This window comes from Pholis gunnellus (assembly GCF_910591455.1).
Source record: "Pholis gunnellus genome assembly, chromosome: 12".
In the NCBI taxonomy this organism is placed as follows: Eukaryota; Metazoa; Chordata; class Actinopteri; order Perciformes; family Pholidae; genus Pholis; species Pholis gunnellus.
The window spans coordinates 13,094,300-13,121,401 of record NC_136539.1 but is presented as its reverse complement, the minus strand read 5'-3'; the positions used below and the strand labels follow the sequence as shown (position 1 = coordinate 13,121,401).

Genomic DNA, 27,102 nt, shown 5'->3' with positions numbered 1-27,102 from the left:
AAAAATCAGCAGAAGGTGTGTCCCTCTCACAGGCCTGTGATTATCTGCTACGGTCGGTGGTGGGAGCACATTTATGAGAGAGGGAGAGCTACTGTGTCTGAGGCAGCCAATGAGTAAAGGCTGCACGCCTGACTACTCCCCACCGCGTCCACCCTCCATTATTTGCTCAGGTCTGTCTGGTCCGGTTGTCTGCAGAGAGTTTTCTCTCAAAGCATCTCAAAATAATCGGTGAACAGTTCCTGTGGGCCCAACAGGTCTGGTCCTATAACACAAACTTTAATCAACTCTGTGCGCAATCAGCCATCTAACCCCGGAAGATAAAACGTGACTTCAGCATTTACTATATCATGTAATTGACTACACAGCAGTGAAAGGGACAATACATGACCACAAATTAGTTGTCACTTGAATTGCGGTTAGCCCTGAATTCATTTGAATGTTACGCTTGCCAGTATAACAGATTTATGTCTGTTTGTGTATTTTGGGGAAACAAGGCCTTTTTTGTGTAGTTTATGTTTACATTCTGGACTGAAATAAACTCAAAACTAAGTGACGAGTAGTCTACAGAACGAGTCGGAACTACACGGAGAAAGGGAGGGACACTGGGGGTAGGATTAGGTCAAAGGGGGATCTACATGTGTTGATACAGAATTAAACCCAATATGATGCTTAAAGCGGTGACAACAGGAAATAACTACAGCGCCCTCAGGTGTTGGAAATCTGACTTGCTACTTGTCTGCAAGAAAAACAAAATACAAGAAAAACATGAACCGCTTAATAAACAAACTCCTACTTACTGTGACGAGGTTCACAGAACTATGGTTCACCACAACAACTTCATATTGAGTCCAAAGTGTTGGTGATGTGTTTAGTCCTAGTGAAGCACAGAAGTTAAAGTGATGACAAAGTTGTTTAGGCACCTGTTCACCGCCACAGGATGGCAGCATAGTTTCTTTTATTAACACAACTGGGGACAGAGTTACTCAGTTTTCTGTAATGCCACTGCCATGTATTGATCGGGCTAAGCTGCTGTCTACTTGGTTTTTGCTTTTTCTTTCGGCCAGAGCATCACCAAGCACTCCTGGATATACAGGGCTTGTCAAAATAACACGTTTACAATCTAATCCAAGCCAAAACAATTGCACAATACTATATTTATTAAGCTTTCCTGTCTGTTAAAGACATGTTGAACTATGGTAACGTTGAGATGAGGTGATTTGTTGGGATATTGTCCCCAATATTTTGAAATAACACAAATTACGAATATAGGAACAAAACCACGAAATCCTGCGTAAAGGGGCCCACCAGCAATTTAAGACTTGCTGGATCCCACAATTACCATAATGCAACTCGATAGTGATTTATCAGATATAGCCTGGTAAACATCCACATATTTCAAACTCAGTACACCCAGTTTTCAAACGCTGGCTTTCTGTTATAAATAACGAAATACCTGGTTGATATATAAATGTTCCCAATCTGAGTATTCCTCCCTATGACGGGTGAACTAATCTTCATGTGTAAAATTGGTAGAATGTCCCTTTTATTTTCTTTAGTCTGGGGAAGCCTGAGTTAATTGGTGTTCCATTTCAGTGACTGATTATTTCTTTAATCCATTTCATGACACATTGTTGTTATTTTCCTTTATTCTGCCCATTTGCCAGTGAGGGCATGAGACCCCATAGATTCAGTCCAGGGAGGCGTCGATCTGCCCATTGTTTCCCTGAAAGGCAAGCAATCCTCTTCCACCATGGGCCAGTGGGGCTGCATGTCACTGCTCATTAGTGGAGTACAGTCTCTGTATTCAGCTGTCCGGCAAAAAAATCTGTTTCTCTATAAGACTGATCCTCTAATTTACTATTCTCAAAGTTAACAACTGAAGTCAGGTTTCTTTTCATCGGGGTGCAGGTGAGTTTTCTGTCCCGGGAAAAAGGGCCTTTTCTCGATGCGTGCAAAACATGTTTGAGTGTTAAAAAACGAGCTATTTAACAGGGAGAAAGTAAACAGCATCTACGTTTATTATAGGAATAAGGAGGTTCCCCTAGAGAATGCACAAGTCATCAGATTTTTAGATCGTGGTCAGGAAGGATTTCACAACATAGTTCCACAATCTTAGAGTTCAGAGTCAACATCTGGACGTGCCAAAACATTCATCACAGCGGTGTGTCGACTGCATGGCAACATAGCTCTTATCATACCTTTTCTTCCAGCCTTTCATGAAATAGATGGTTGCTGTTGCTGCTTAAGTTCTTGACAGTCACGCCCAGTTGGTTGATTATAATTTCAATCCTCTGCTGCAGAGCAGCTGGTGTAGTGGATCTTCCCCCAGTGTTCAATGACATGAAAATGATGCCAAATGACGGGACACAGATGTAAGCTGCTTTTATCATGCATTCCAAATTCCCATTTTTACAGGAGCTTCTCTTGACTTGGCCTTTAGCACACGAGCCAGAACGCTTTACATATGTATTCAGCTCCTTTTTTTTCCAGTTTATAGTGTCTCATCTTTTTTCATTCTCGGTGTAAAGAAGGACAAAACGGCACTGTACATAATCAAAGCACTTCTCGATGTCTTTTGCTCTGCTATCAATAATTCAACCATTGAAATGACTATCCATTATTTAAAATGTCTTGACTGCTAGACATTATTAAAGATGTACGTCTATTGTGAGTATAAGTATGAACAGAGCACACAACGTACTGAATCAAAAGTTGCAAACAGGTGACAGAAGGTCTCATAACCGTACGGGAGACAAATACAGTATGTAGTACAAGCAATATGGTTATAATGTAGCCTGTTTCAATCACCACTGGATTACAGCCTCTACATCATTTCAAGAGAAACACATGCGCTCATGAAAAGGAAACACTGGCTGATATTGACATTTTGTCTTGAGCAACCAAAGTGCACAAAACGGGAAGTCATTGTGAAAGATAACAACCCAGACATTCTGGGGAGATATTGATCTTGAGCATCTGTTATCTCGGGTTTTTTGTGTTGCAGAAGCTCAAAAGGCAAACAAAAGATGAGATCCTTTCAATGACACACCATTTGCACACTATGAGTTGACATTTCAGAAATAGCAACAAGACGCAGTAGTCAATAGAGCAGTAGGCTATAGCGTAAATCAACATAGCGCTCAATGACCACACAGTGTCTCAGTGTTGTCAATAGTAATGGCACTGTCCAGTACAAAAAGTGCAGTACACTTAGCAATACAGGAGCCAGCGGGGGGGGGGGGGGGGGGGGGGGGGGGGGGGGGGGCGGGCTACTCTTCCCACCTACTATGGATGTTACACTAAATAAAAATCTGTATTTATTTAGATAAAAACTGCTTTTGATTTCAGGACATAGTGGAAAGTCTGAAATCCTAAATAAACCTGAAAAGATGAAAAACATTTGTGTTCTGCATAATCTGCTATAATTATGTGCAGAACAATGATGCGTAAAAAAGTGAAAAAGAAGTGTATACTCTTCCAGACCTAGAATATACTAATAGCACAGAAAGTGTGTTAAATGTACTGTATATTACTGTGTACTAGTACATGTCTTTTATTCTCGTTAAAGTACATTTTTATCTTACAAAGTTATCAAAATGCACTCAACCTTTTTTTCGTGGACTACCACAAAGTATATTAACATAGCAATACAACTCAACTTGAACATGAACATACTAAAATTGCACTATTTATGAGTACATTGCCCATTGTACTTACTATTTTTCCCCCAAGGTGCAATGATCTTTGTACCAAGGCACATTTTAATTAAATACCAACAAGTTATTACCATTTAACCTAACCTATTCTACTATACCTATTAATAAAGTGCATCATATTTGGTAAGCTGAAGTATGCAAAAATACATGAAAAAAATAACATTATATTCCAGCATATCTTGAGTGCAGCTTTTAATATGCATGTGTATTTATATCTATGTACAACTTAAGTGGTTTCAATTTAAGGCTAAATAAAATATACAAAATAACACAGTAATAATTTGTCATTATATATTGTCTAAACTTGGGTTTGGTAAATGGTTGTCAGGTGCTTTTCATTACTGTACTCGAGGGTCAACAGACGCAGTAATGGTTTCTAGCTCAGCAGAGATTTGGCTGTTGCTGGGTTCTCTTCATTGATCTCCTGCTGAGTCTATTGGAGCACACATCACCTTGGCAACTCACCCTTTTAGTGAGATCAAATTATACTGCTTAAGTTTTTCAGCTTTGGCTTAAAGGTTTAAATACCTCCATGAAAAAGCTTCCAAAACAAACCAGAAACAGTAGGAGGTTTTTTTTCTCCATTGTTTCCAAAATGTTTTTAAGCTTTAGCCCACGTCACAGAGTCAGCAAATATGAGGTGCACAAATCCAACTCATGTGCTTCTCGCAAACATGGAAATGATTTACCAAGTGTTTCTTGACCTCTCCGTCTGAAAGGTTGAGCCGGTACTGCATGGCTGCGGACATGAGTGGAGGTGAAGTTGGAAACCCTCAGCATGGTGTTCATGATTGAGCATGTGTTTCCTAAGAATTAGTCATGGTGGCTTTTCCTCTGAGGAGAAGTTATTTTTAACAACAAAGGCTTTAATGACAAGCGCAGGCAGAGAATAACAAGTGGAAGGAAGTGTTCAGTTTTCAGCCCATAACAAAAATCAAGAAAAGGCAGAACTCAATTGAGACATTGCTGGTGTATTAAAACAAAAAAAATAACTTCTTGGTCTCCAGCAGGTTGAAACATGCCCACAACCTCTTGGCCACTGAAATATTGCAAAACAGCTTTGTGTCTGATGTGATAACACACTTCTTAGTAACTCATGAAAATTGGATCATGTTGAACGATTGGTTGAGATGGTTTCCACAAAAAAACTGATTCCAGCTCAAGTAAATTCCCCGTCAGCTGTATGATTGTCATGACATAATGATTATACACCCTATGCAATTCCTTTGCATCAATGCAAAAATTGGTTTGCACTTTGCGGGGACAACAAAGGAATCCCCAGAATTCCCTGTGTCATCTGCACGGCCTGCCTGAGAAAGAATTCAGAGAGGTCTGCGAGGTCCCGCTCCCTTCATTGTTGACTCAGTGGCACACCCCCCACCCAGGACCCATAAATGGACGCAGTCCTTTGTGCAAGGGGAGTGGAGCAGATTTACTGCGGATGGTCTCCCTACAAAGGACCACGGCACTGTCACAACAGGACCAGGATCAGCTGCTCCCCTTTTCACACAGTATGATTTAACGCCGCGCTTCACACAACCACTGATGCAGACACGACTTCAGCAGTCACTCAGCACCCACGTACCTCTAAGACTATAAGTTTGTGCTTACTATACTTTTGCTTATTATATTAATTCCAGTCGTACAAGCCATGTTAGACCGATAATTACCTCCTTTCTTAATTTCCCCCACTGGTCATATTTTTAGACCATGTTATCACAGATTTGTAGAGTCAGATAAGTAATACTCTAACCAAAGATGTCGAAAATACAGCGTGATATGTAATCAATTTGACATGCTCATTATCAGCAGGGTAGGTCTATCAGAAGTCATTTAGCAACAACAGCCATCTGTTTTAACTTTGCATTGCATTCATTAGAAGGGTTTCTTGGCACACCAGCCCCCCCCCCCCCCCCCCCCCCGTAAATGCCTAGGCCAACTGTGCATTTTGGGCAGGCTGCCTTGTCTCTCCTACAACTTTTTTGGGTTCGGTTTCCTCCACCAGTCTCTGTTATGTTGACTTCATTACTGTGAAACAGAAGGAGTTGGCCCGTCTGTCTTACCGAGGTTTTGAGTTTCAGAGCTCTTAAAAAATAATCATTTCAGCATGATGGTGGCGAATCAGTGAAATCCAACCGCTCTACCACTGGTACCACTCGGGCGTTGTGAGTCGTCCACATTAAAGCAAAGATGTAAACTCCTCACGGGATTGCTGAATCAGCATGAAATGTTATCAATTTGACATGCCTCTGTGCGCTGTATAAATGTCATCATCAATTCAACTGTGCCTAAATGAAAGTATTCCAGATATCCTGCGTTTAAAGTGACAACACCCATCTGTTTGCATTGCATTGTCGTCATCGCTATGCCCATGACAACTGTGCATCTTGGGCATGTTTCCTTGCCTCTCTGATAACTGTGGGGTTTGGTTTCCTCAAACAGTCTCTGTAATGTTGATTGCATGGCTGTTAAACTCGAGGAGTTGGCCCTTCTGTCTCACCAGATGCTGAGTTCCAGAACATCTCAAATCTAATAATTTCAGCATGAAGGTGGAAAGTCGGTGTAATCCAACTATCAATAATAATGAACCATTTAAATCTCAACAGAATCTGAACAAAAACCCATGTTTACATATTACATTTAAAGGATCTTTGTAGCTAAATGGCTGTAATTGCAATGTTCAGACTATGCAGGCGGAGGCTGATAACGGCATGCTTACGAGTATTACATATATATAACTTTTCTGCAAATAGAATTATTTTTATAGAAAGACACATTTTCAACATGCTGTTAAAACGTACAGATGGTCTAGTTAAGAATGACAAGGAAAGAGGTTTTCCATTAACTAAAACATTTTGACATTAAAAAGCTTGAATAAAAACAGTCTCCGTGACTATGAGAAAGAATGTAAATCTTTACCTAGAGCTAAAACTGAATATCTTCACCAGTGATTTGATGAGGGGGCCACACAGACCTTTCTGAAGTCAGCGTTCATTTAGCTCCTTCAAACGTGCAGCTAATCTGTGATGAAAAGCCTCGTCACCTGCAGGAGTCCACCTGTTAAACCTACACCAAATCTCCGGTTTCTCTATTCCCACTGACCTGAGACAATACGAGACCATTGAGCTTTACCTCCTCTTGCAGCTCGTGTTACACAACCACCCAGGGCAAAAGTGGACATGAAAGTGCCGTTTGTGTGGTTGGCTGAACCCAGGTAAAGGCAGCTACACACCTTTTTGCTCACAGGGACACACACAGAGACCACACTCGGTAAGCAATGTCAGAAACCATTTTTTGGTTCTTTAGATTTATCAATTGCACCAATAGGAATCTACAGTTTTGCAAGCACAAGGATATACAGCTATATTGCACCTGTTCCTATAATAATACATATAATGCATTGTAATAGGTTATATCATAGCATGCATGATATGATGTGTATCTGTCCATATAAAAACTTTTAGTTTGTTGCTCACCAATATTACTGCGGACTATCAAGAATAACTATATCAGTGTTAATCAGAGTCTAATTAATATTTAATTAGAATGAGGGATATCATTTCAATAGTGAACAGTCAAGTGAAATGGGATGCTTCAGTAAAGAAAGCAACAGGTGAAGGAATCCAGAAAAGAAATCCTACAATATCAATACACAGCACTGACAGCAGAATGGGATGTGAACAATTGTGCTTAAAGTGAAGACTGTTGTGCCCGACAGAGCTGGGGAAGCCTGTTTGTATGAATGAGGGGGCGTATCTTTATCAATGAAAGAATTATCTTTCCCCAGCGAGGAGCCTGTAGAAGAAGGTCAATGGGCAGCTTACATCAGTGAAGAGGCTTGTGATGATGCATCTGATGCATCCGTTACCAAACCCACAGCAACAGAGATGCCATTCACATAACCTCCCAAGACATTTGCTGCAATTAGGAATGTGGTTAAGACCATCACCCCCCTCAGCCACTGCCTGCCAGCACACACACACACACACACACACATACACACACACACATGCACACACGCTTTCTAACTTCAACAATGCCCACATTGTGTTGTGTTCCACTGAGGGATTGTTGGCCAGGCTGCTTCAAACTTCACACCAGCATCAAACACGGGCAGATACAGTGATAAAAGTGAGGCGGCGATACAATGAAGCTGTTTTATGTTTCCTGCAGGTTTGGCCGGCTCATATCACTGCTGCTGGTGGGTGGAAACCTCAAAGCTTTTGCCAGCTTTTCCCTTAAGGAGAGTTTGTGGAGGTGTTTGTGAAAGCATTTCTTGAAGATCATAAAACGCTTTAGAAATGAAATCAGTGTTGCGATGTCCTGAAGATCTCTCATGTGTTTCATGAACACAGAACCACAAAACCTTTGTCTGCACAGTTATTAATTATTTATGAACATGGTCAGGTTAGCAGGTGTTGTTGCGTTAATATTTGATTAATTCATGAATGGTTGATCAACCCCCAAATCAGAGTATATTGTCTATGTTCAAGTAGTCACACAGTGAATCAGGGTTTTTCCAATAAATCATGACATTGACTGAAATTCCAATCCCTCCAAAGATAGTTCAGCCTTTTAGTGACCTTCAGCAGCTTGTCTGGCTGAATCTGGGAGGTTTGTTTGTTCAGCTGAGTGAAACACTTGCTGTTTATCTGCGTTCAACCAACTGAAATAGCAAAATAACCTTAATTAGTGCGGCCTTGGCTGTTATTTGTCTTATTTTACAGAACATGTAAAGCCTATACTGTATGATAGATAATTGCCCTTATGTATAGAAACATAGAAGCTACTCAATGTAAAAATAAAAATATCCTAGTTTGGTTCCAATAGCATAACTATTTTGTTTTTAACTCTTTAAATTAGACATTTAGAAGGAAAATGAGAAAACTGGCCATCCGTTTAGATTGTAATATATGATATACATGTAGATAAGATCAGATTTTTATATTAATTTTGTCAAAAAGCTATTCTAGTGTTTCTCAAACATCTCTGACACAATTTTTTGGGGTATGTAGAGAGCAATTTGTTTGTTTTATCTTCTACGCCAGCAGTAGGAATTTTAACTCCTTTTATACGTGCACCAAAAATAACTTGATAAATTGATATATTGTATTTCACATATGAACCAACAGCAGTAGATGATGAGCTGTGAAGCAAAGCCGTGAAAAGTCTGGGTTGTTGGATGGTTGTCTGAATATATGTTATTTTGAATTTGGCATAATTATTTTCAAATTTTCAACCTGTGTGACAACTGATTATATGGAAATTATGATACATTTCATAACTGTTACCTCAAACAATTTAGGTCAATTTAATTAAAAAATACCTTATTTGTATATAGGCCCTTTTTTACCAGAAGACATTTAAACATGCCAGACAAGAACGCACAGGTCTAAATGATAAGATATGATAAGAAAATGACTGAATTATATTTAGCTGCTTCAGTTTCAGGCTCCTGGTAATGTGCATGCTGGCTCATTGTTAATATTATTTATTAACACCTGAGCTTCTGTTTAAGTAAAAATATTCTGTTAAAAAAGGCATATTTGAAGCAAGCTGGTTTGCAAACATTACACCATAAAATCACAACAAACAAACAAACACATTCACACACATAAAAGGAATGTAAAAATCCAGATTATAGTAGTGTAAAGATAAAATTATAGAATGCATACATATAATACATGCATTATCTATTCATCACATTTTTGCTATTATCACTGGTTTTATGTAAACACACCTCAAATATATAATTATCAAAAATCCCGACTGCTCCTTTACTTCCCTCAACGGTACTGTTCGCTGGTGACCGAAGGAGGCGCTGTGGAGCGGGAGCGCAGAGTCCGGCGGGGGAACAACCAGGCTTCAGTTAAAAGACACCGGGCAGAGCGGAGAGGAGCAGCGGGGTCAGCGGCTCTACAACTTTGGACTACTGCACTCACCTGGACAGCGCTGCAATGCTGCTGCTGCAGCGGGGAAGACCCTCTGCTGTTTATGCTGCACTTTTATTTTATTCTCATTTTCTGGAGCCAACTTTGGTGCTCGCATTCAACCTTGACACCAGTCATGTCATCAGGAAGGACGGAGAGCCGGGGAGTCTGTTCGGGTTTTCCCTCGCCATGCACCGGCAACTCAACCCGGATAAAAGAATGTGAGTGGTGTTCTTTCACTGTACACCTTTACTGCTCTGCTGGCTTTCATCCGCCAGTGATTGTAGTTTTAATAAACGTGCACCTGACGTGAACGTTTTCCTGTAAATTACTGACAGAAGTCCATCTTAACTTTTATAAGATCCTCATCCTAATTTCTTTGTCTGAATAAGCTTTTCCTGTGCAGGAAACACATTGTTTATTAGGGATTCTCCTTTTTCAAGACAAACTGATTTCTATCCTCTGGTAATCAGGCATTGCTGCAACCTATAAACATTCTGCAGTCGTTTTCTACTAAAGCCCACAGTGTTTCCTCTCGTGTTTTTGTTCTAAATTTCAATAGCAGTGTCCCCGTGGTGCTTTGAATATGAAATGGTAAGGAGTCTAAAGACAACAAGTGAATACACAATGGTTACAACTGTGATGCAAATGTGCCTGTATGGTCAAACTGAGAGGAGAGCTGTAGTGCTGCAACTGTTCTCAAAGAGGTGTTTCTCTGGATAGCATGTGAGGATTTGCTGCTTTTTCTAATTTTGATAAGATTGTAAATTGAACATCTTTGGACTGTTTGTGAGAACAAACAAGCACTTTTTAACCAGTTTATAACGTTTTGTTCACTAATAAAAAGAAGAAGAAATTATTTATAGATTAATCAATAATAGTTTGTTTTAGCCCAAGATAGATGTATTCATTGTAAGTGAATTACATTTAGATTTTGTTTTGTTAATATTCGTAATTTCCCACTAATGTGTGGTGTTTGTTGGGGTTCTCTGTAAAACAGTAAGGACTAAGCTGTTGTATTCACACACAACAGTTTTACCAGCAAAGTTGTTTTTAAAGAAAAGTAATAAGAAGGAATGACTTCAGTGAGTGTTAATGGCAAGTTGACTAATGCACCCTGTTCTCAACTCATGCACAAGTTATTCAGGGCCCACATGTTTTGTAATTGTGCCAAAATAAGAGTTAACAGCGGTTAAATTGTGAGGAAGCATTTAAAGGATTTCTGATTCTGCTATCATGTGTGCACCACAGTAAATAGTGTCCTTTAGCCAGCCCTGAGGGAGCAGAAAAGACACCAGTGTATCAACCTGCCACACAAGTGTAACGGGGGTGAAGTGAGGAGGGGGGGGATGACGACATGTCAAAGCCTGTGACTGGCATTGGGTCCTGCAGCAGCATGTTGAGAAACAGAGAGCACAGATAAGGAGCCCTGATAATGGGACATGGAGAGATTCCGCTTAACTTGCGGAATTTTATCTTACAAGTGTTTTGACTAATGTGCAAAGGCAGCTCGTGGTGTGAAGAAAGTTCAAAGCTGTCATTTCTTTCTTTTTTTTTTTTTTTTTTTTTACAAGGATTCTTCGGTGCAAAGCCTGCATCCTGAAAAGAGGCACTTATACATTTGTCAGAGTTGCCAAGTGTAAGGAGAAAGTCATATTTGTTGGACAAACAGAGGCTCGAAATGTGACACTGGCCTGATATTTGGTTTTCAGCCAGTAAAAGTAAGAGCAGGGTGAAGATTCACCTCGCTTACATGAGGATCTATGAGGAAGCTGCTCCAGTTTTACCAATCATACGACACAAAACCTGTCAACATGTGCAAAAGCTGCTTCTCGAGAACAGACACAAACAGCATCCTTGCATAGGTTTGCAATTTTTGGCGTATGCTTTAGTTAGCTTTAAAGCTGCTACAAGGAACTTTCATTTTCTGTTGAATTTGGCGGTCCCTGTGGAGAAAAGTGGTGGTGTTTCCGAGCATCAGGTTCCCTTTAGGAAAGCTCTAATTGTACTGCAGCAGGGTCTGACAGTGTTCAGTTCTGGTTCTGGTTTTCCCGCGCCTGCCTTCTCTCCAGCGGGCCCAGCGATACGGCTTAGGCCTCCAGCAGCGTGGTGTTGGCTCCCAGCGGGGACCGGCGGAGCAGCGAGGTGAAATTTTGAAGCTGAAGGAGTTTCTGGTGAACCTCCATTCATATCATTAACAATAACTATACAGATATAGCCAAGCGTCCTGCTGATGGTCTCGTTAACTCATATAGAGGCATCAGTATAAAATTGAGTTTGACTTCTTAAGACGTCACCTGTTCCTGGGAACTTGAAATGGTCACTGTTCTACTGACAATTAATTGCTTGACAACAAAATACATAAATAATGAAGTCAATGATTAGTTGCAGCCCTCGTTCTAATTGTTCGCGTTGTTGTCCTCTCACATCCTGGCTGAAAACACATTGAGTCAGTGTTACGGTATAAAAACGCTGCTCGTTATTGTAACTGACAGCGGCTCCCCCGCCTCAGCTCCAAATCCTCACGTGACCCTGAGATTTTCAGCCAGCCGAGTCAAGTGAAAGCTCAGTAGAGCACACAGGAGTAGGTAATGAACAGCCCCGTCTATCTCAAAGCTGTGAGGCACATTGAAGCCAGCAATGCGTCACACACATCTGCATCTGTCTCTTTTGTGCTTATACGAAGATGTTTCTGATGATCGCTAGCTGTAAAACTCTACTGGCTGTCACTGCAACATGTGTGACCAGTAGATCGATTCAATGCCTCTAATGTAAAACCCCAACTGACCTTTGATCCCTTCAGGGCTAAAAGCCAAACCTGCCCCACTTTACTGCAATCAAAAAAAACTTATTTTTAAACTCATATTGCTTCCAACCATGTGGGCCACTCTCTCCATGTTCCTCTAATGGGTTCATTGAAAAGTAATACTTGGCTTCTCACGGTGTTGATGGTGCTATTACGCCTCTCATTGGTCTGTGATGAGTGGAAGAAACAAGGAGATCCATGTTTCAACATGAGGCTGAACAAAAACGCGGCAATGTGCAAAGGAGCAACTGGACGCCCCCGCCATGAATAATGTGTTGGGTTAATGATGTGGATATAACTTCCTCTGAATGAAACCAGAGAAAACGGACATTTGACTGGACATACACGGCCATCTGTGCGCATGTAACCTGATAGATTAAACGCATCAGTGAACCATCAGTCGAGACATTCCAGTCAAACTTCACACTGACGTTCGAGAGTGATTGTTGCTTAAAATATGGTTAATAAACAGTTAAAATGGGCGACTTAATCTTTGTTTTAAACTGGATTCTTTACTTAAAGTTGGTCTGTGTCTGTAGTGAATATTCATGATTTATTTTGTGATGTGTACCCAGCCAATCACAGGTCAGCACCAATCAACGTCTGTGTGTGTGTGTGTGTGTGTAAACTGAAACAGTTAGAACAGCTGCAGCAGTTCTCGTGGCTTTGAGTGCACAGCTGTGGAAGCACCGGACCACATCTGTTAACAAAGACCAGTGAGATCACTCTGTAAACCCACACCAGTCACTGTGTATTTCCATTTCCACTGCACTGAAAGACACGCTGCATGATGGGACGTGGTTTCACGCTGTAGCCTGGCTGTTACTGGGTTCAGGCTCTGTAGCAGTTGTAGAGTAAAGAATACAGTCTGCAGCTTTATAGTTTATACTATCATCACAAACAAACATTGCATTAATTTCTGCTGCAGAAAGTATAATGAAGTACAGAAATGTAGTCTTTTTGTTCAAACTGAAAAACCTGTGTTTGCTTTCGGGCGTGTTGCATGTAAATGTCAATGTTACCCGTCAGCTACTTGCGAAATTCTACAGCTGTCACTTTCCAGAGTAGCTGTGCTGTTGAGTTAGAGGTGTTGTTACGGTCTCTTCATAAATCTGGTGTTGTTCTGCTTAAACACCTGTGAAATCTACAGGGCTGTCCTCGACCCGAGAGATTTTTAGTGGACTCACGGGATTAGTTGGTTTAATCAACAGATCTGTAAAAACTGAGGTTCTCCACATATAATCACACAAAAGCACCACTTTAAAGCTCGTGTTTACCAGAGATGTGCTCACAGGTTTCTTGGAAATAAGTCATTCGGCATGAAAAAGCATAAAGAAATGACTTATTACCAAATTCAATCTTAGTCGACCAAAACAACCGATTAATTGACAAAGAGGGGGCCGCCTGAGAAATCAAAATATGGTTCTAACTAACAGATGCTTTCATCAAATCTGCTGATTATGTTGATTAATCATTTTGTTTATAAGATGTCAGAAATTTGTGAACAATCCTCTACGAAATTCCCCACAGTCACAGGTGACTTATTTCTATAGCCTGTTGTATTTAACAAAATATATTCTGTTTGCTACCATGTACGACAAAGAAACGCATCAAATCTTGACATTTGAGAAGCTGGAGCCAGCAAATGTTTGGCCTTTTTGCTTGAAAAGACCGAAGTTATGTATTGATTATAAAAAATAATTGCCGATTAATTTCTCTAATTGATAGACAAATCAATTGTTGCTCTAAATCTAAAGAAATCAAATGTAATTTATTGGTTCAACTCTGAGGTCATTTCTGAGGCAGTAGATTGCAGCGGTGTTGCGTTGGAAAATATGATTTGGTTTGTCTAATATAAAATAACAGCGTTGTCAATGTATCTCATGTTCTGCAGTTCTCGTCGGGCTAAACTACTGTAGCTCAGAAGCTGAAGTGTCAAACTGAAGCCGACTTTGTAAAGGCTCTTGTTTGTATTTGCATTTCACTGGGTTTTGTTTGAGGAGAGGATTTGGTCTTCAGTCTCACATCAGTCCTCAGTCAGAAGAGTCCTTGTTTAAGAAATGAGGAGCCACGGGGCCGTCCCAAGGATCAATGGGTTACTGAAGGAACTGCAGAGTCACAGGGAGGAGAAAAGGGCGGAGAGGATTTCCTCTCAGTCCTTTGACAAAATTCCTACACTGAGCTGAGCAGCCTAGCTCACACGTGTTAGTGCAGCGAATCACTGTGACGTGTGCTATTTGCAATATTTCTCCCTTCACGTCAAAGGAGATTTCAAACAAAAAAAAGTCTTATTTCAGTAGTTTTGACAATCTCACTACAGTAATTATACCATAGTTTAGTGTGAAAAATCTAAAGCTAGGTTGAGTCTCAAGTCTCCATAAGTACATTGCGAGTCATTTCAAGTCTTTCAGGTCTTTGCGTTTTACATTTTTGATCTATATTGTTGAGTTGTAGTTATAACACAAAGTATTTTCAATTGATATGGATGATAATAAAGCAGCTTTGCCAGTTCGCCCCATCACTGTCTTATTTATTTAAAACAGAGTCAGTTGAAAAGATTAAAAATATGTTTTTAACCAACTCACAGAGCCAAATTACGTTAGCTTAATTAGCTAGCTAGCTTTGGCTGATAAGTTTGACAGGGACAGTCGTCATTTCAGCCGACAAAAATTGGCGGTTGCCAGCTAGAAGTGGGATGCCTGCTTTTGTTTGTTCGACTGAAATTAAGGACCCAATTGTTTAAACAGTTCCTAAGAAAACTGAGTGGCAAACATGTCTCCATTACCATGTGAACTGTGTACAAGAAAAAACAGTTAGGGGGATTAGCTAATGGCTAACTGCTGACAAGATAAACAACATGATGTCGTGGAAATTGAAAGGTTAACTACTTAACTATGAACCAAGTTGTGATGATTCTATCAACAAGTGGACTTTTATTCTACGAGATCATTTTTTTCTGCTGATTTCAGAACACATTTCAGGTGTCCAATTATGTTCATTTGAAGTAAAGGCATGTGATAGTTCACAAAGAGAAATAAAAAACTAATCCTGTGGAAACCAAATTAGATTATCGTTTTGTTGAGTGAGCCATGTCCCAAGACATTGATGATATTTCATTCAGAAGTACAAATTCTGAAGTATCGTGACTTTACTTAATTTAAAATCACATCACATGAGAGATATCTTTGAGTTTTTTTGTCTGTGTCTAGTTTTTGAATTACTGTGTAAAAGAGAAGTTAATAAGTAAATCCTTCCAGTTGCTGCGGTCACCCAACTAGAAACACATTGCTTCTGCATGCTTGCTGAGGCTGCATGATGCTGTGGGTTTAGCGAAGAAGTTGTCGTCAATGAACTATGGTTGAAGTGAACATGCTCCGAATTGTCTGCTTCACTGCTTCTTGACAGGACAATAGTCTACTGTCCATTTCAGAAGTTTTGTTTCTTATCATAAACTACAACCTCTTTTTGTACACAACCATTTACATTTTTTTCCTGCAAAATACGCAATATGTGCCTTAACCAAAGGAATATAGAGAAGAAGCTTTATGTCCATTTATATTTACTATTATTAACTAATACTACCAGAGGGGACAGAGCACTTACAGGCTCTGAAAGGACCCGCTTGAGTCAGAATCCTCTTTTGAATCTCTTCTTAAAACATACTTTTGTTTCGAGACATTATGCTGGGTAGCATGCTAACAGGCTAATATAGAATGGTGACTATGGTAAACATAATGCCTGCTAAAGGTGAGCCTGTTAGCATTGTCTTCATGAGCCTGTTGATGTTGGAATGTAGCTGCCCAGAGACACTAGTGTGGCTGTAGACGCTTGTTGTTGAGCTTTGTCCCAAATTCATTCTACAGACATAATTAATGTTTTAACAGTTCGTATAAAAAAAAAAAAAAAAGGTCGAGACTTTATACTAACTGGAAATGACACAATGTGGGCAACATGCAGTGTCCATCAAACTGCCCCTTTGCAAGTTAAACTTACAGATTTAGTTTTCCTTCTGTCCGGTTTGAGTATACCTCATGTTTACAGAGTGAACACTAATACTACTAAACCAAAAATCTGCTTAGTATTAGTATGAATTTGGGACACACAGGTAATCCTGTTTACCAACTGTTGTTAGCGGCTTGAATTGATAGTGAATGATAGTGACAGTGTAAATACAGACAGGAATCAGAGAGATAGGAGTAGCGGGGTATGACATAACCTTAACTATTAGGCCACACAGTTCTTAGTTCTTGTTGATACTGAACATTATAGAGATACTTGCAGCTAAGCAACATGTAACTTGTTAATCTGAAACAAGCTTGTATTGTCAATTGGCTGTTTTCTTTACTTCTTCTACTTCTTGACAGTTTTTGACCACTGTGACAGTCGGATGGAGGAATGAAGAACAAACCACTATTCCTGCCAACAGCAGCCACAACATGAGCTTTTCAAGATAACAACCAGACGACATGTTGCACATTTTTATAGGCAGGAAATGCCATTTCTGTCACTGTCACTGTCGATCCTGTAACTAAATTCAACAAGCTGCTGCCCCGGAGCTTAGAAAAGTAGAAAATGACTTACTGAAGGTGTAGCAGACAGTTACTTCAGAAAAAACATCTCAGTACATATCAATACATCTCGGTTTGCTTCAGAAACTAATAGTTTGATAATATTGTTTTTTTCTTCTTCTTCAGGCTATTGATTGGCGCACCCAGAGCCAGAGCTTTGGGAAAACAGACAGCCAACATCACAGGAGGCCTTTATAAATGTGAAATCACTCAGGCCAACGATTGTGAGCGTATTGAATTTGATAGTGAAGGTGAGTTGTCTGTCTGTCTGTCTGTCTGTCTATCTGTCTGTCTGCATATACAGCAGCGTTTACAAATGCTTACATTTTTGTCTTGTGTTACTAAACTTTGAAAGAGGACGTGCGTGTCGAGAACAAGGAGAATCAGTGGATGGGGGTGACGGTTCAGAGCCAGGGACCCGGGGGAAAGATTGTGGTGAGTCAAACTGAGCATGTGAACCAGCGTTCCCATCAACATTCAGGCCGACTGTGGTCTTATGGGCTATAAAAGGTATGAACTTAAAAACTCAACTGTGTTTTGCAATTTCAGACTTGTGCTCATCGCTATCAGAGGCGCTTGTATGTGAACACGCCTTTGGAGTACCGGGACATCACCGGGCGCTGTTACGTCCTGAGCCAGGACCTGACCATCGACCCGTCGTCTGATGAGGATGGAGGCAACTGGAACTTCTGCAAGGGCAGACCCCGAGGCCATGAGATGTTTGGATCTTGCCAGCAGGGTGTGGCTGCCACTTTCACCAAGGACTACCATTACGTGGTGTTTGGAGCACCAGGAGCTTACAACTGGAAAGGTCACTAGCTAATCACACACACACCTACATACACACAGTGAATAACACCATTTACTGAGAGAATAAAGTTCCAGATTCTGTTCAAATATGAAATGGAATATTTGTGTTTTTTAATTATGAAATAAACATTTCTGCAGGCATAGTTCGAGTGGAGCAAAAGAACAACACTCTGATAGAGATGGGAGTGTATGATGATGGCCCATATGAAGTTGGAGATGAGCATCTCTTGAGCCCAGAGCTTGTGCCTGTACCTGCAAACAGCTACCTCGGTGGGTTTCTACAAACAAAACAAAACTATATTTGTGGGTAACTTGTGTCCTGTTGGTTTATTTATGCACTGTGGTTACTTCCTCTGCAGGGCTTTGCATTGCTCACACATTTGGCATGAGAAGTGTTTTACTGAAGCATTTTCTAGCTTTGCCTCAACATTAGTGTTCATTCATGTGTGAAAATCTTTGGTATGTTACTGCTGAAGACAGATGATCAGAGGGGACGTTTGGAGGGAAACTAAAGTTGAATTCAACACAACAGCTCTGCCATGAATTCTACCTTTAAAAAAACTTTATAATGTTCAGTTTTTGTTGGAAATGCGTATTGAGGTGCATTTCTAATTTCTTTCCTCCCTATGGACATTCACGCCAGTAGAAGAATATACCATAGCAGTTTGGGGCAAAATGGTATTTTTAATCATCACATCTGAAACTAATGACATGCTTGAAGCCAACATGCAGCTCAGGTTCTTGATTATATTTTGAAAATCAAATGAATCTTCACTCTCTTTGTTAGAAGTTTCCACAGTATTGTCACCAGTTGATTACATTTCCGGCTGGTAAAGACGGGCGTTTTGGAACCGCTGCAGTAAACATAATTTTCAGTGACAGACATTATTGTCGTTGATGCTGCACTAGTGACTCCAAGTGGTTCGTCGGGGCAACTGCATAGAGGTAGAAAAGGTAGACGAAAAGAAAGGGCTGCACTGAGACATGTGGTTGTCTTTACCTCACTATTCCAAATTAGGGAAAAAAGGGAGTGAAACTCTAACTTTTCTTCACTGTAAAATAAGATGTTTATCTCTTACAACATCTCTCACACTTAAGGATTCTCCCTCGATTCGGGACACAGCATCACCAGGAGTCGCGGACTGACGGTGGTGGCTGGAGCACCCAGAGCCAATCACAGTGGAGCTGTGGTCCTGTTGAAGAAAGAGAGCCAAACCTCCTCCAAACTTTTGGTGGAGCACACTCTGCACGGGCCAGGACTCGCGTCCTCGTTTGGCTACGACGTGGCTGTGGTTGACCTGAACGGTGATGGGTAGGGAACTGTTCACCGTCTCAGATAGTTAATGTTATCAGAGAAAACTTCTGTAAAACTTTGAGATTTTAGGAAAGGACCTGACTTACTTTAAGGTTACTTTATTATAGTGGTATCTTATTTGCTTGTAATGTATAAATTCAATCAGTTGTGTATGATACTTGTCAATCATTACCTCCCTTCTTTGATTCAGATGGCAAGACATAGTCGTGGGAGCCCCTCAGTTCTACATGAAGGACAGAGACGTTGGAGGAGCTGTTTACGTCTACATCAACCAGGCAGGAAGGTGGGACAGAATCACACCTGTTCGTCTCAATGGGACCAAAGACTCCATGTTTGGACTGGCGGTGAAAAACATTGGAGACATCAATCAAGACTCATATGAAGGTCATTTAGCGGCCATTTTTGTAGCTTATTTATGTCTCGCTATCAGTCTCTGTCACATCAACTGGTTTCTTTCTCATGCAGACATTGCCATCGGAGCTCCTTATGATGACGGCGGTGCAGGAAAAGTCTACATTTATCATGGCTCTGCACAAGGAATCAAAACCAGCCCTGCACAGGTCGGCTTTGCGGAACTTTGTTTTAAGTGGCTGTTCTCAATATTTTCATATTAACAAAGGTTCACATAGGGATAATAAATCACTCGGGTTTGAAAGCTGATCATTTGTCAGTGTTGTGTTCACAGCATATTTCCGCTGCCCCCATGTGGCCAAAACATCAGTTACTGCCGGTTTAAGCTCTGAATCTATTGCATATGTTCAAGACATTGATTTGTCTGGACCTTCCTGTGGACAGGGACTCACAACAAAGCTTTCCCCTGTGATGATCCATTAAGCATTTCATTAGGATTGATACATAGTTTTGAATTATTGAAGTACTTGCTGTCAAAAGTCCCAAAGTCAGTTTGGCTCCTCACACTAAAAATAACACTTCAATGTTATGTTGTTTTATAAATTAGCTGACCACGTTTTTTTAAGGCCTAATTCTCTCTTACATTTTTCCTCTGTTGTTACAGATCCTTTCAGGAAAAGAGCACAACATGCGACTCTTTGGATATTCTCTAGCAGGGAACATGGACTTGGACAGTAACTCTTATCCAGATGTGGCTGTGGGCTCTCTGTCGGACACAGCCCTGATCTACAGGTAATTATCACCCATTTTTAAGTCAATTTAAACACTGCTGAGTTGTACCACACGTTCTTTTAACAACCTTTATTTCAGGGCACGGCCAGTCATTAGCATCAGGAGAGATGTCAAAATATCTCCACAGGAAATTGACCTTACAATCAAAACCTGTGGTAACAGTATTTGGTAGGTGCTCTAACATTCCTACACTTGACCTCATCGTCGAAGCGTCCTCTGTTGTTGTTAAAAACAAATCCATGTCCTGTTCTTAGCTTCACGATGGACGCGTGCTTCACCTGGAAAGCAAACACTGCATCTTACAACCCCAAACTAAGTAAGTGAAATGCTGAAAAACAAATCTTCTTTTCCAAAAACAAAAAAGAATTGTTAATTTTTGATGCTTCCCTCTTCACTGCAGTTATCGGCTACTCTGTCGAGGCGGATGGAGATCGCAGGAAACATGGTTTGCCCTCCAGAGTGATGTTCCTCAACAACTCCCGCACTGAAACAGACTACCAGTTAAATGGCACCTTGGACCTCCGCGGCCAAAACCAGAAGTCATGCATCAAGATAACAGCCAAACTAAAAGTGAGACAAATCTCCCACATACTTCAAACACATTCGTAGGATAAATTCTACTCAGGGAGCAACAGTTGAGTTATTAGTCTGCACTTGTTAAGCTCAGCGAATACTGCTTTCAAAAGATGTTGTTGCTAGTAAAACAGAGAGGTATATTTAGGTATTTTTGTGGCGTCACAGAAATAGCTTTTGAAGTTGCTTTTGTCTTGCATACAAAACAATTCTACTTTCTTAGCTTCTTAATACCAATCCTACACATATTAACAAGTTGATTAATCAATTAGTTGATCATCAGAAAATGTATTGTCCACTATATTTGACAATCAATTAATCGTCTCAGACATTTTTCAAGTTAAACATTAGCTGATTAGAGCTTCTCAATTGTGAGGATTTTCTGCTTTTTATCTTATGTGATTGTAAATTAAATACATTTGAGCTTTGGGTTGTTGATTTCATTCTAAATATTATGCACCGAACTATGGTGACTGTGTCTGATTTGCACAGGACAACATTAAGGACAAGATGCGCAGCGTCCCCATCGAGGTGTCTGCAGGAATTGTGGGGACGAAACGACAGAAGACGAGGAACGGCCTCTCTCAACTCATGCCCATATTAGACTCCTCTCAACCAAGCACGGACGTCATTGAGGTAAACATTCATTCAACATTTATTTTTAAGTTAATGACAAAAGGTTCACAGCGGAGCAATGATTTTAACATGGTTTTGTTGCGATTTGTTGTTGCTGCAGGTCAACTTTGTAAAAGAGGGATGTGGAAGTGATCATATTTGCCGGAGTAACCTGAAGATGGACTACAAATTATATTACAAACAAAGCAACCTAGACGTGTACTCCCCACTGCCCGTGTGAGTAGAATGTGATCTAAAATGAGCTCAAATTCATTGATTAAATCTGCATTAAACAACAATGTTCACATTGACAATGAATCATAACTATAGAACTGCTTGTACTTCAACTCCCAATGAGAGCCAACACCCAGTTATGACACAGTTAACTCCTAAACTTCTTTTGGTTTTTGGGCGGCACATACTGTCGGCTGAATGGTGGAGTTTCACTGCTCCATATGATATGAAAGCTAGCTTTGGTTTTTATACTCGGCTTCTCTGATGTTACCAGAAAAATGACTGTAATGCTGCTTTAGTTACATGTTTGTTGCTCAGTGTCTGCTGGTAAAATGTCAACTATAACAACTTGAAAAGCCAATGTTAATATATGAAAACACAACGATATATTATATACCATAAGGGTGTTTTTTCCCCCCATAAAAATCCACCTGAGGTGAGTGGTTATGTTTGTGTATTTGCAGCAATAACAACATCGCTGCGTTCCATCTGAGTTACGAGAGGAAGGACTTGGCTCTGCGCGTGACAGTCAACAACATGCATGAAGATGATGCGTACGAGGCGAAGCTGGTGGGGACGTTCCCAGACACGCTGTCTTACTCTGGAGTGCGCTCACATCAGACAACGGTAAACAAGAGCGGGGACGGAGAGAGACTGGAATGTTTCACCCAAGTTAAAGCACTGCTGCTGAAAAGCCATTTTACTCAAAAGCAAGTAAAATAAGAATGAAGTTTAATAGAAGTAAAAATGTAATTAAAGAACACAAAAAGGCTACAAAAAGTGCAATATGTCATCACATTACAGAGTCCTTATCTCCAAACCAACAGAATATTACTTTTCTATTGATGACAGCCTGCGCATACAACGGATTATAAATTATAAATAGGCTGTACAACCTCTTAATTTAGTGTAGCCTCACTCGAATTATCCAGAAAAGACAACATAACTCAATCAATTAAACCCAACTGACAATAAATAACAAGCTTATAAACACTGGACACAAGCATTAATGAAGACTTCTTATAGCATCAACAGCAGAATAAAACATACAGACAACACAGAGATGAATAAACTCCACAAACGTAAACACATTAAAGAGATTGAGAAATAGAGAGATGCACAGTTTTAATACAGTGTATATAGTGTAGTGCACATTATATGTATGTACACCACGCTATCTTGCTCTTACGTTTGTTGTAGCTTTGTTTTAACTTTCTGTTTTTGTTTCCCAGCTGGAAAAGCCAATCATCTGTACAGCCAATCTGAACGGCTCTCAAGCCGACTGTGAGCTGGGGAATCCTTTTAAGAGAGACTCAAAGGTACGGACTCGTTTCACATGTTCATCCTGACACTTAGTTGTTGTTTTTCAAATGTGATGTAATGTTTTTTTCTCCCTTTTTTTTTGCGTCAGGTTACATTTTACATCATCCTGAGCACTGTGGGTATGACTGTCGACACCGCGGAGATTGACATCGACCTGCAGCTCCAAACGTATGTGTTGCTGCTTCATGCTTTTCCTGTATTTTCAGATAAGTTGACATCAACATAAATCCAAGTATTGTACTAAATCTGTGTATTTTTTTTTTTTCTTGCAGCACAAGTGTGCAAGAAAATATTGCCCCCGTTAAAGTGAAGGCTAAAGTAATCATTGAATTGCCGTTGTCGGTCAGCGGGTAAGTGTGCTGAACTAATGTTCGACTACAGATGAAGTGCCTCCAAAAGTATGTAAATGATTACTTTTGCTTGTTTTCATCAGAGAAGCCAGCCCTAATCAGGTTTCCTTTGGAGGCGTTGTGAAAGGTGAAAGTGCCATGAAGACAGAAGAGGAGATTGGAAGTTTGATCACTTATACGTTCAGAGTAAGTTTCTTCACCCAACCTTTGACTTTTGAATCACTGCTGTCATAGAACCTCATAGTCTTTGAAATCATAACATATTGCTTTCTCCTTCAGATTAACAACTTGTGGAAGTCTTTGAAGTCTTCTGTCAAAGCCTCACTTCACATTCAGTGGCCCAAATGGAACAAAGACGGTAAATGGCTTCTGTACCTGGTGAAGATCACCGCTGCAGGATCGGAGGACGTCCTTTGCTCTCCCGAGTCTGAAATCAACTCTCTCAAACACATCCAGGTAGTATTTCTAAACCTTCACTTTCACGTACTCAAGGTGAACTCAGCACTGACCTGAAGTCTGCTTGGTTCCACTTTGAATTAATGAGAATAAAATGTACTTTCAGGCTGCCTCTGCGTCCAGGACAAAACGTGAAATCGGAGAAAGAAAAACTGTCGTCAAAATGTCGTCACTGTCAGAAAAGAAAAAAGTGTTGGTGAGTCTTTGTGTGGATGTATTCACATTTGTTCATAAACAGTCGTGGAATGTAGCTACATTTACTCAAGTACCACGCTTTAAGTATAAAAGTGAGGTACTTGTGCTTTGAGTATTTTCTTTTCATGCCCATAGTTAAAACATATGAAGAGCTTATAAGATATGATGTTGTGTTAAAAGTTAAACTATACCAACAGTATATACAAGTACAGCTGACAAGATTAGTCCATTAACTAATTAGTCTATTGACAGAAAATGCATTGGCAATTATTTAAAAATATTTTTTTATTTCCTGGCTCCAGCTCCTTAAATATATTTGCTGTTTGTCCTTTTAATTATTTCTAATAATTTTGAGGTTTGGACGATTGGGCTCTTGAGTAATTGTGATGAGCATTTATCACTATTTTCAGTCAATAATTTGAGTATTTTTTACAGTGTACTGATAGCAGTTTAACACAAGTAAAATAACTACATATGTCCTCCATCACAGTTTATAAAGGTGTAGATTGCTCTGATGTGTAATGGACTCTCTCCTCATCAGACGTGTGACAGCAAGATCAAATGTGTGGTGCTCAAGTGCCCCCTTCAGGGCCTGGACGGTACATCACTTGAACTGAGATCTCGTCTCTGGAACTCGACCTTCATCGAGGTGACGCATTGTCCTTTTAACGCGTTCCGCGTGTCTCATTTGTGATCTGGAGCGACTGTCTGACCCGAGCGGCTGCTTTTTGTTTTCACACAGGACTACGCCTCCATCTCAAACTTGCACATTGTTGTGAAGGCCTCACTCGTCCTCCACACTCAGGCTAAAAACATGATCCTGAGAACTCCCCACACTGACGTAAGCAGCTCAACGGCGAACAACATCTTATTCACGTTTTGTCTCGGGTCCGGACTCACCTGGTCTCTTGGTTTTTAACTCGCCGTGGTGTTTTATTGCAGGTGACAGTGGCTGTGTCGCCTGAGGGTGCAGTCGCACAGCACAGCGGAGTTCCCTGGTGGATCATACTGGTGGCTGTTCTTGCAGGCATCTTGATTTTGGCTTTGTTGGTGTTTCTGCTGTGGAAGGTGAGATAGAGGGATGCTACACCTTCATATTAACCAGGTTTATAATACAGGATGGCAATAGGAGGTAAAACATAAACTTCATTGAACTGCTTATGATCAGAAAAGCTTTTTGAACAGTACAAGACGTGAGAGTTAATAAAAAAGGACTTGATCACTTTGTTTTTTTTTCTATTTGCTGGTTACAGATTTAAAAATAATAGTATTTTGTCTCTTTGGTTTCATATTAATGTGAATAACTATATATTTTGTTGACTGTCAAAAATAATCATTATTTGAAGGCGTCATTATGGCTGTGGTAACCGTTCTTTTTTGACATTGTGATTAACATTATACTCTATAATAAAAATTACAGTTTGAACAAATATATATCTATATGTTATAGAATAACTAAACAGATATGCACATACTTTATTGTCTGTATGTGAATATGTATGTCTTTAATCTAAAATGATTCTGCATCTGTAAATAAGCACTGGACTCTCCAGATAAAGTATTATGTTAATAAAAAAAATGCATTTTCTCTGGTGTTTTGATGGAAGACATCATAACAGCTATTGACTATCGTGTCACTCTAAACACTTCATCACTTGCTCCCCCTCAGTGTGGTTTCTTCAAGAGACCATCAAAAGACCAATACGATGCTGCGTATCAGAAGGCAGAGATCCATGTTCAGCCCTCTGACAAAGACAAGCTCTCTGCTGAGGCCTGATTTATGAACAGCGGTAAAACCAGCTGTCAGCATGGAGTGTGACTACTGCAGTGACTAATGAACTCGCTTTCCAGCCAGCTGACTTCACGCAGAAATATTCAATCAGACACATAATGTAGATAGCTGATGAAACCTTAACATTTGCATTAAATTAAATACAAATATTTTTAAAAAATGGTATATTGTATTGATGACGTGCTTAAGGTTTCTGCTATTCATACAATATGTGTCTCTGAATTTCTCCCCCCCCAAAAAAATCTTTGCATTTTCTTACCAATAGGCTTATTGTTTTCATTTTTTGGGGTGATTGTTCTGCTCTGCAGGTGCCTTTTCTGACCTCGCTGTTACTGCTTGGCTGTTTGAAACGTCCGATTACAAACTGCAACGCATGCTCAACCTCGCTGCACATCTCTCCTCTTGCTGTTTACAGTGCGCATGAATATTTCCGACATTTATCAGTTTTTAATAATGCATCTTGTTTTTTTTGTTTTTTAAATCTTCCCAGTGTGGATTCTTCAAACGCTCCAAACAAGAGGACAGCGTCCCTCGTTACCACGCAGTGCGGATCAGAAAGGAAACTCCTGAGAACAAAGACGGAAAAGTCAAGCTTGATCCTTTTGAAAAAAAGCAGTGGATGACAAATTGGATGGACGGTGAAAGTTACTCATGACTTTAAACATTAAAATGATTTTCACAAACAGCTTTAACCTGATTTCTTTTTTCAGTCCCGGATGAACTTTGCCTTTTCTTGTTCGCTTGGAGAACATCGGTGATTTGACTTTTTCAGGACTCAGTTGAGTTCATGTCTTTGACTTTTTACACTGTATAGATGATGAATGAAGATGATGATGAAGATGATGTTTTTTTTTGTACGTTTTGTATATATTTAAATACTTCTGCACACTGTGTATTTATTTTTTGATAAGAAAATAATGTCATGCAGCCAAAGAGTTTTTTTCAGTCTCGTGTCTCTTTGAGCAGACGGATGAAGAGCAAAGTTGACCGTTTCTGTGGAGTTGTAGCGTCTTAAAAAGGCCGAAAATCTATGCAAGGAAAGCGAACCTAGCTCAGTATTATCTGAATATGAATCTGTATTTTCGTCTGTTGTCTTATGTCTAATTTCAGGACATTTCAACCAACAAATCAGTCTTTAGGTACATCATCATTTCACAAGAATTAAAGGTGCATAAATGAACACAGCTGACTCACATTGCGTGCCGAGGTCTTTTCCCTCCACTTCTGTTCGTTGATCCTTCACCTCTACTCACTGTTGTGGCATCAGGTAGCATCC

General features: G+C 40.1%; 1 protein-coding gene across 1 annotated transcript; it reads left to right on the top strand.

The window, feature by feature from the left end:
- Nucleotides 1–9,794: 9,794 nt before the first annotated feature.
- itga6a (integrin, alpha 6a) lies at nt 9,795–26,442 on the top strand. Its single transcript, XM_079169823.1, has 26 exons — nt 9,795–9,867; nt 17,147–17,271; nt 17,376–17,455; nt 17,570–17,831; nt 17,969–18,100; nt 18,929–19,142; nt 19,336–19,529; nt 19,611–19,705; nt 20,161–20,288; nt 20,367–20,456; nt 20,543–20,604; nt 20,689–20,858; nt 21,354–21,497; nt 21,598–21,713; nt 22,175–22,337; nt 22,943–23,029; nt 23,122–23,201; nt 23,306–23,383; nt 23,467–23,569; nt 23,663–23,839; nt 23,946–24,035; nt 24,576–24,683; nt 24,777–24,875; nt 24,977–25,102; nt 25,704–25,824; nt 26,317–26,442. Exons 1-25 carry the CDS (start codon nt 9,836–9,838, stop codon nt 25,809–25,811), a joined length of 3,063 nt encoding a protein of 1,020 aa, XP_079025949.1. The 5' UTR covers nt 9,795–9,835; the 3' UTR covers nt 25,812–25,824; nt 26,317–26,442.
- The last annotated feature ends 660 nt before the right edge of the window (nt 26,443–27,102 follow it).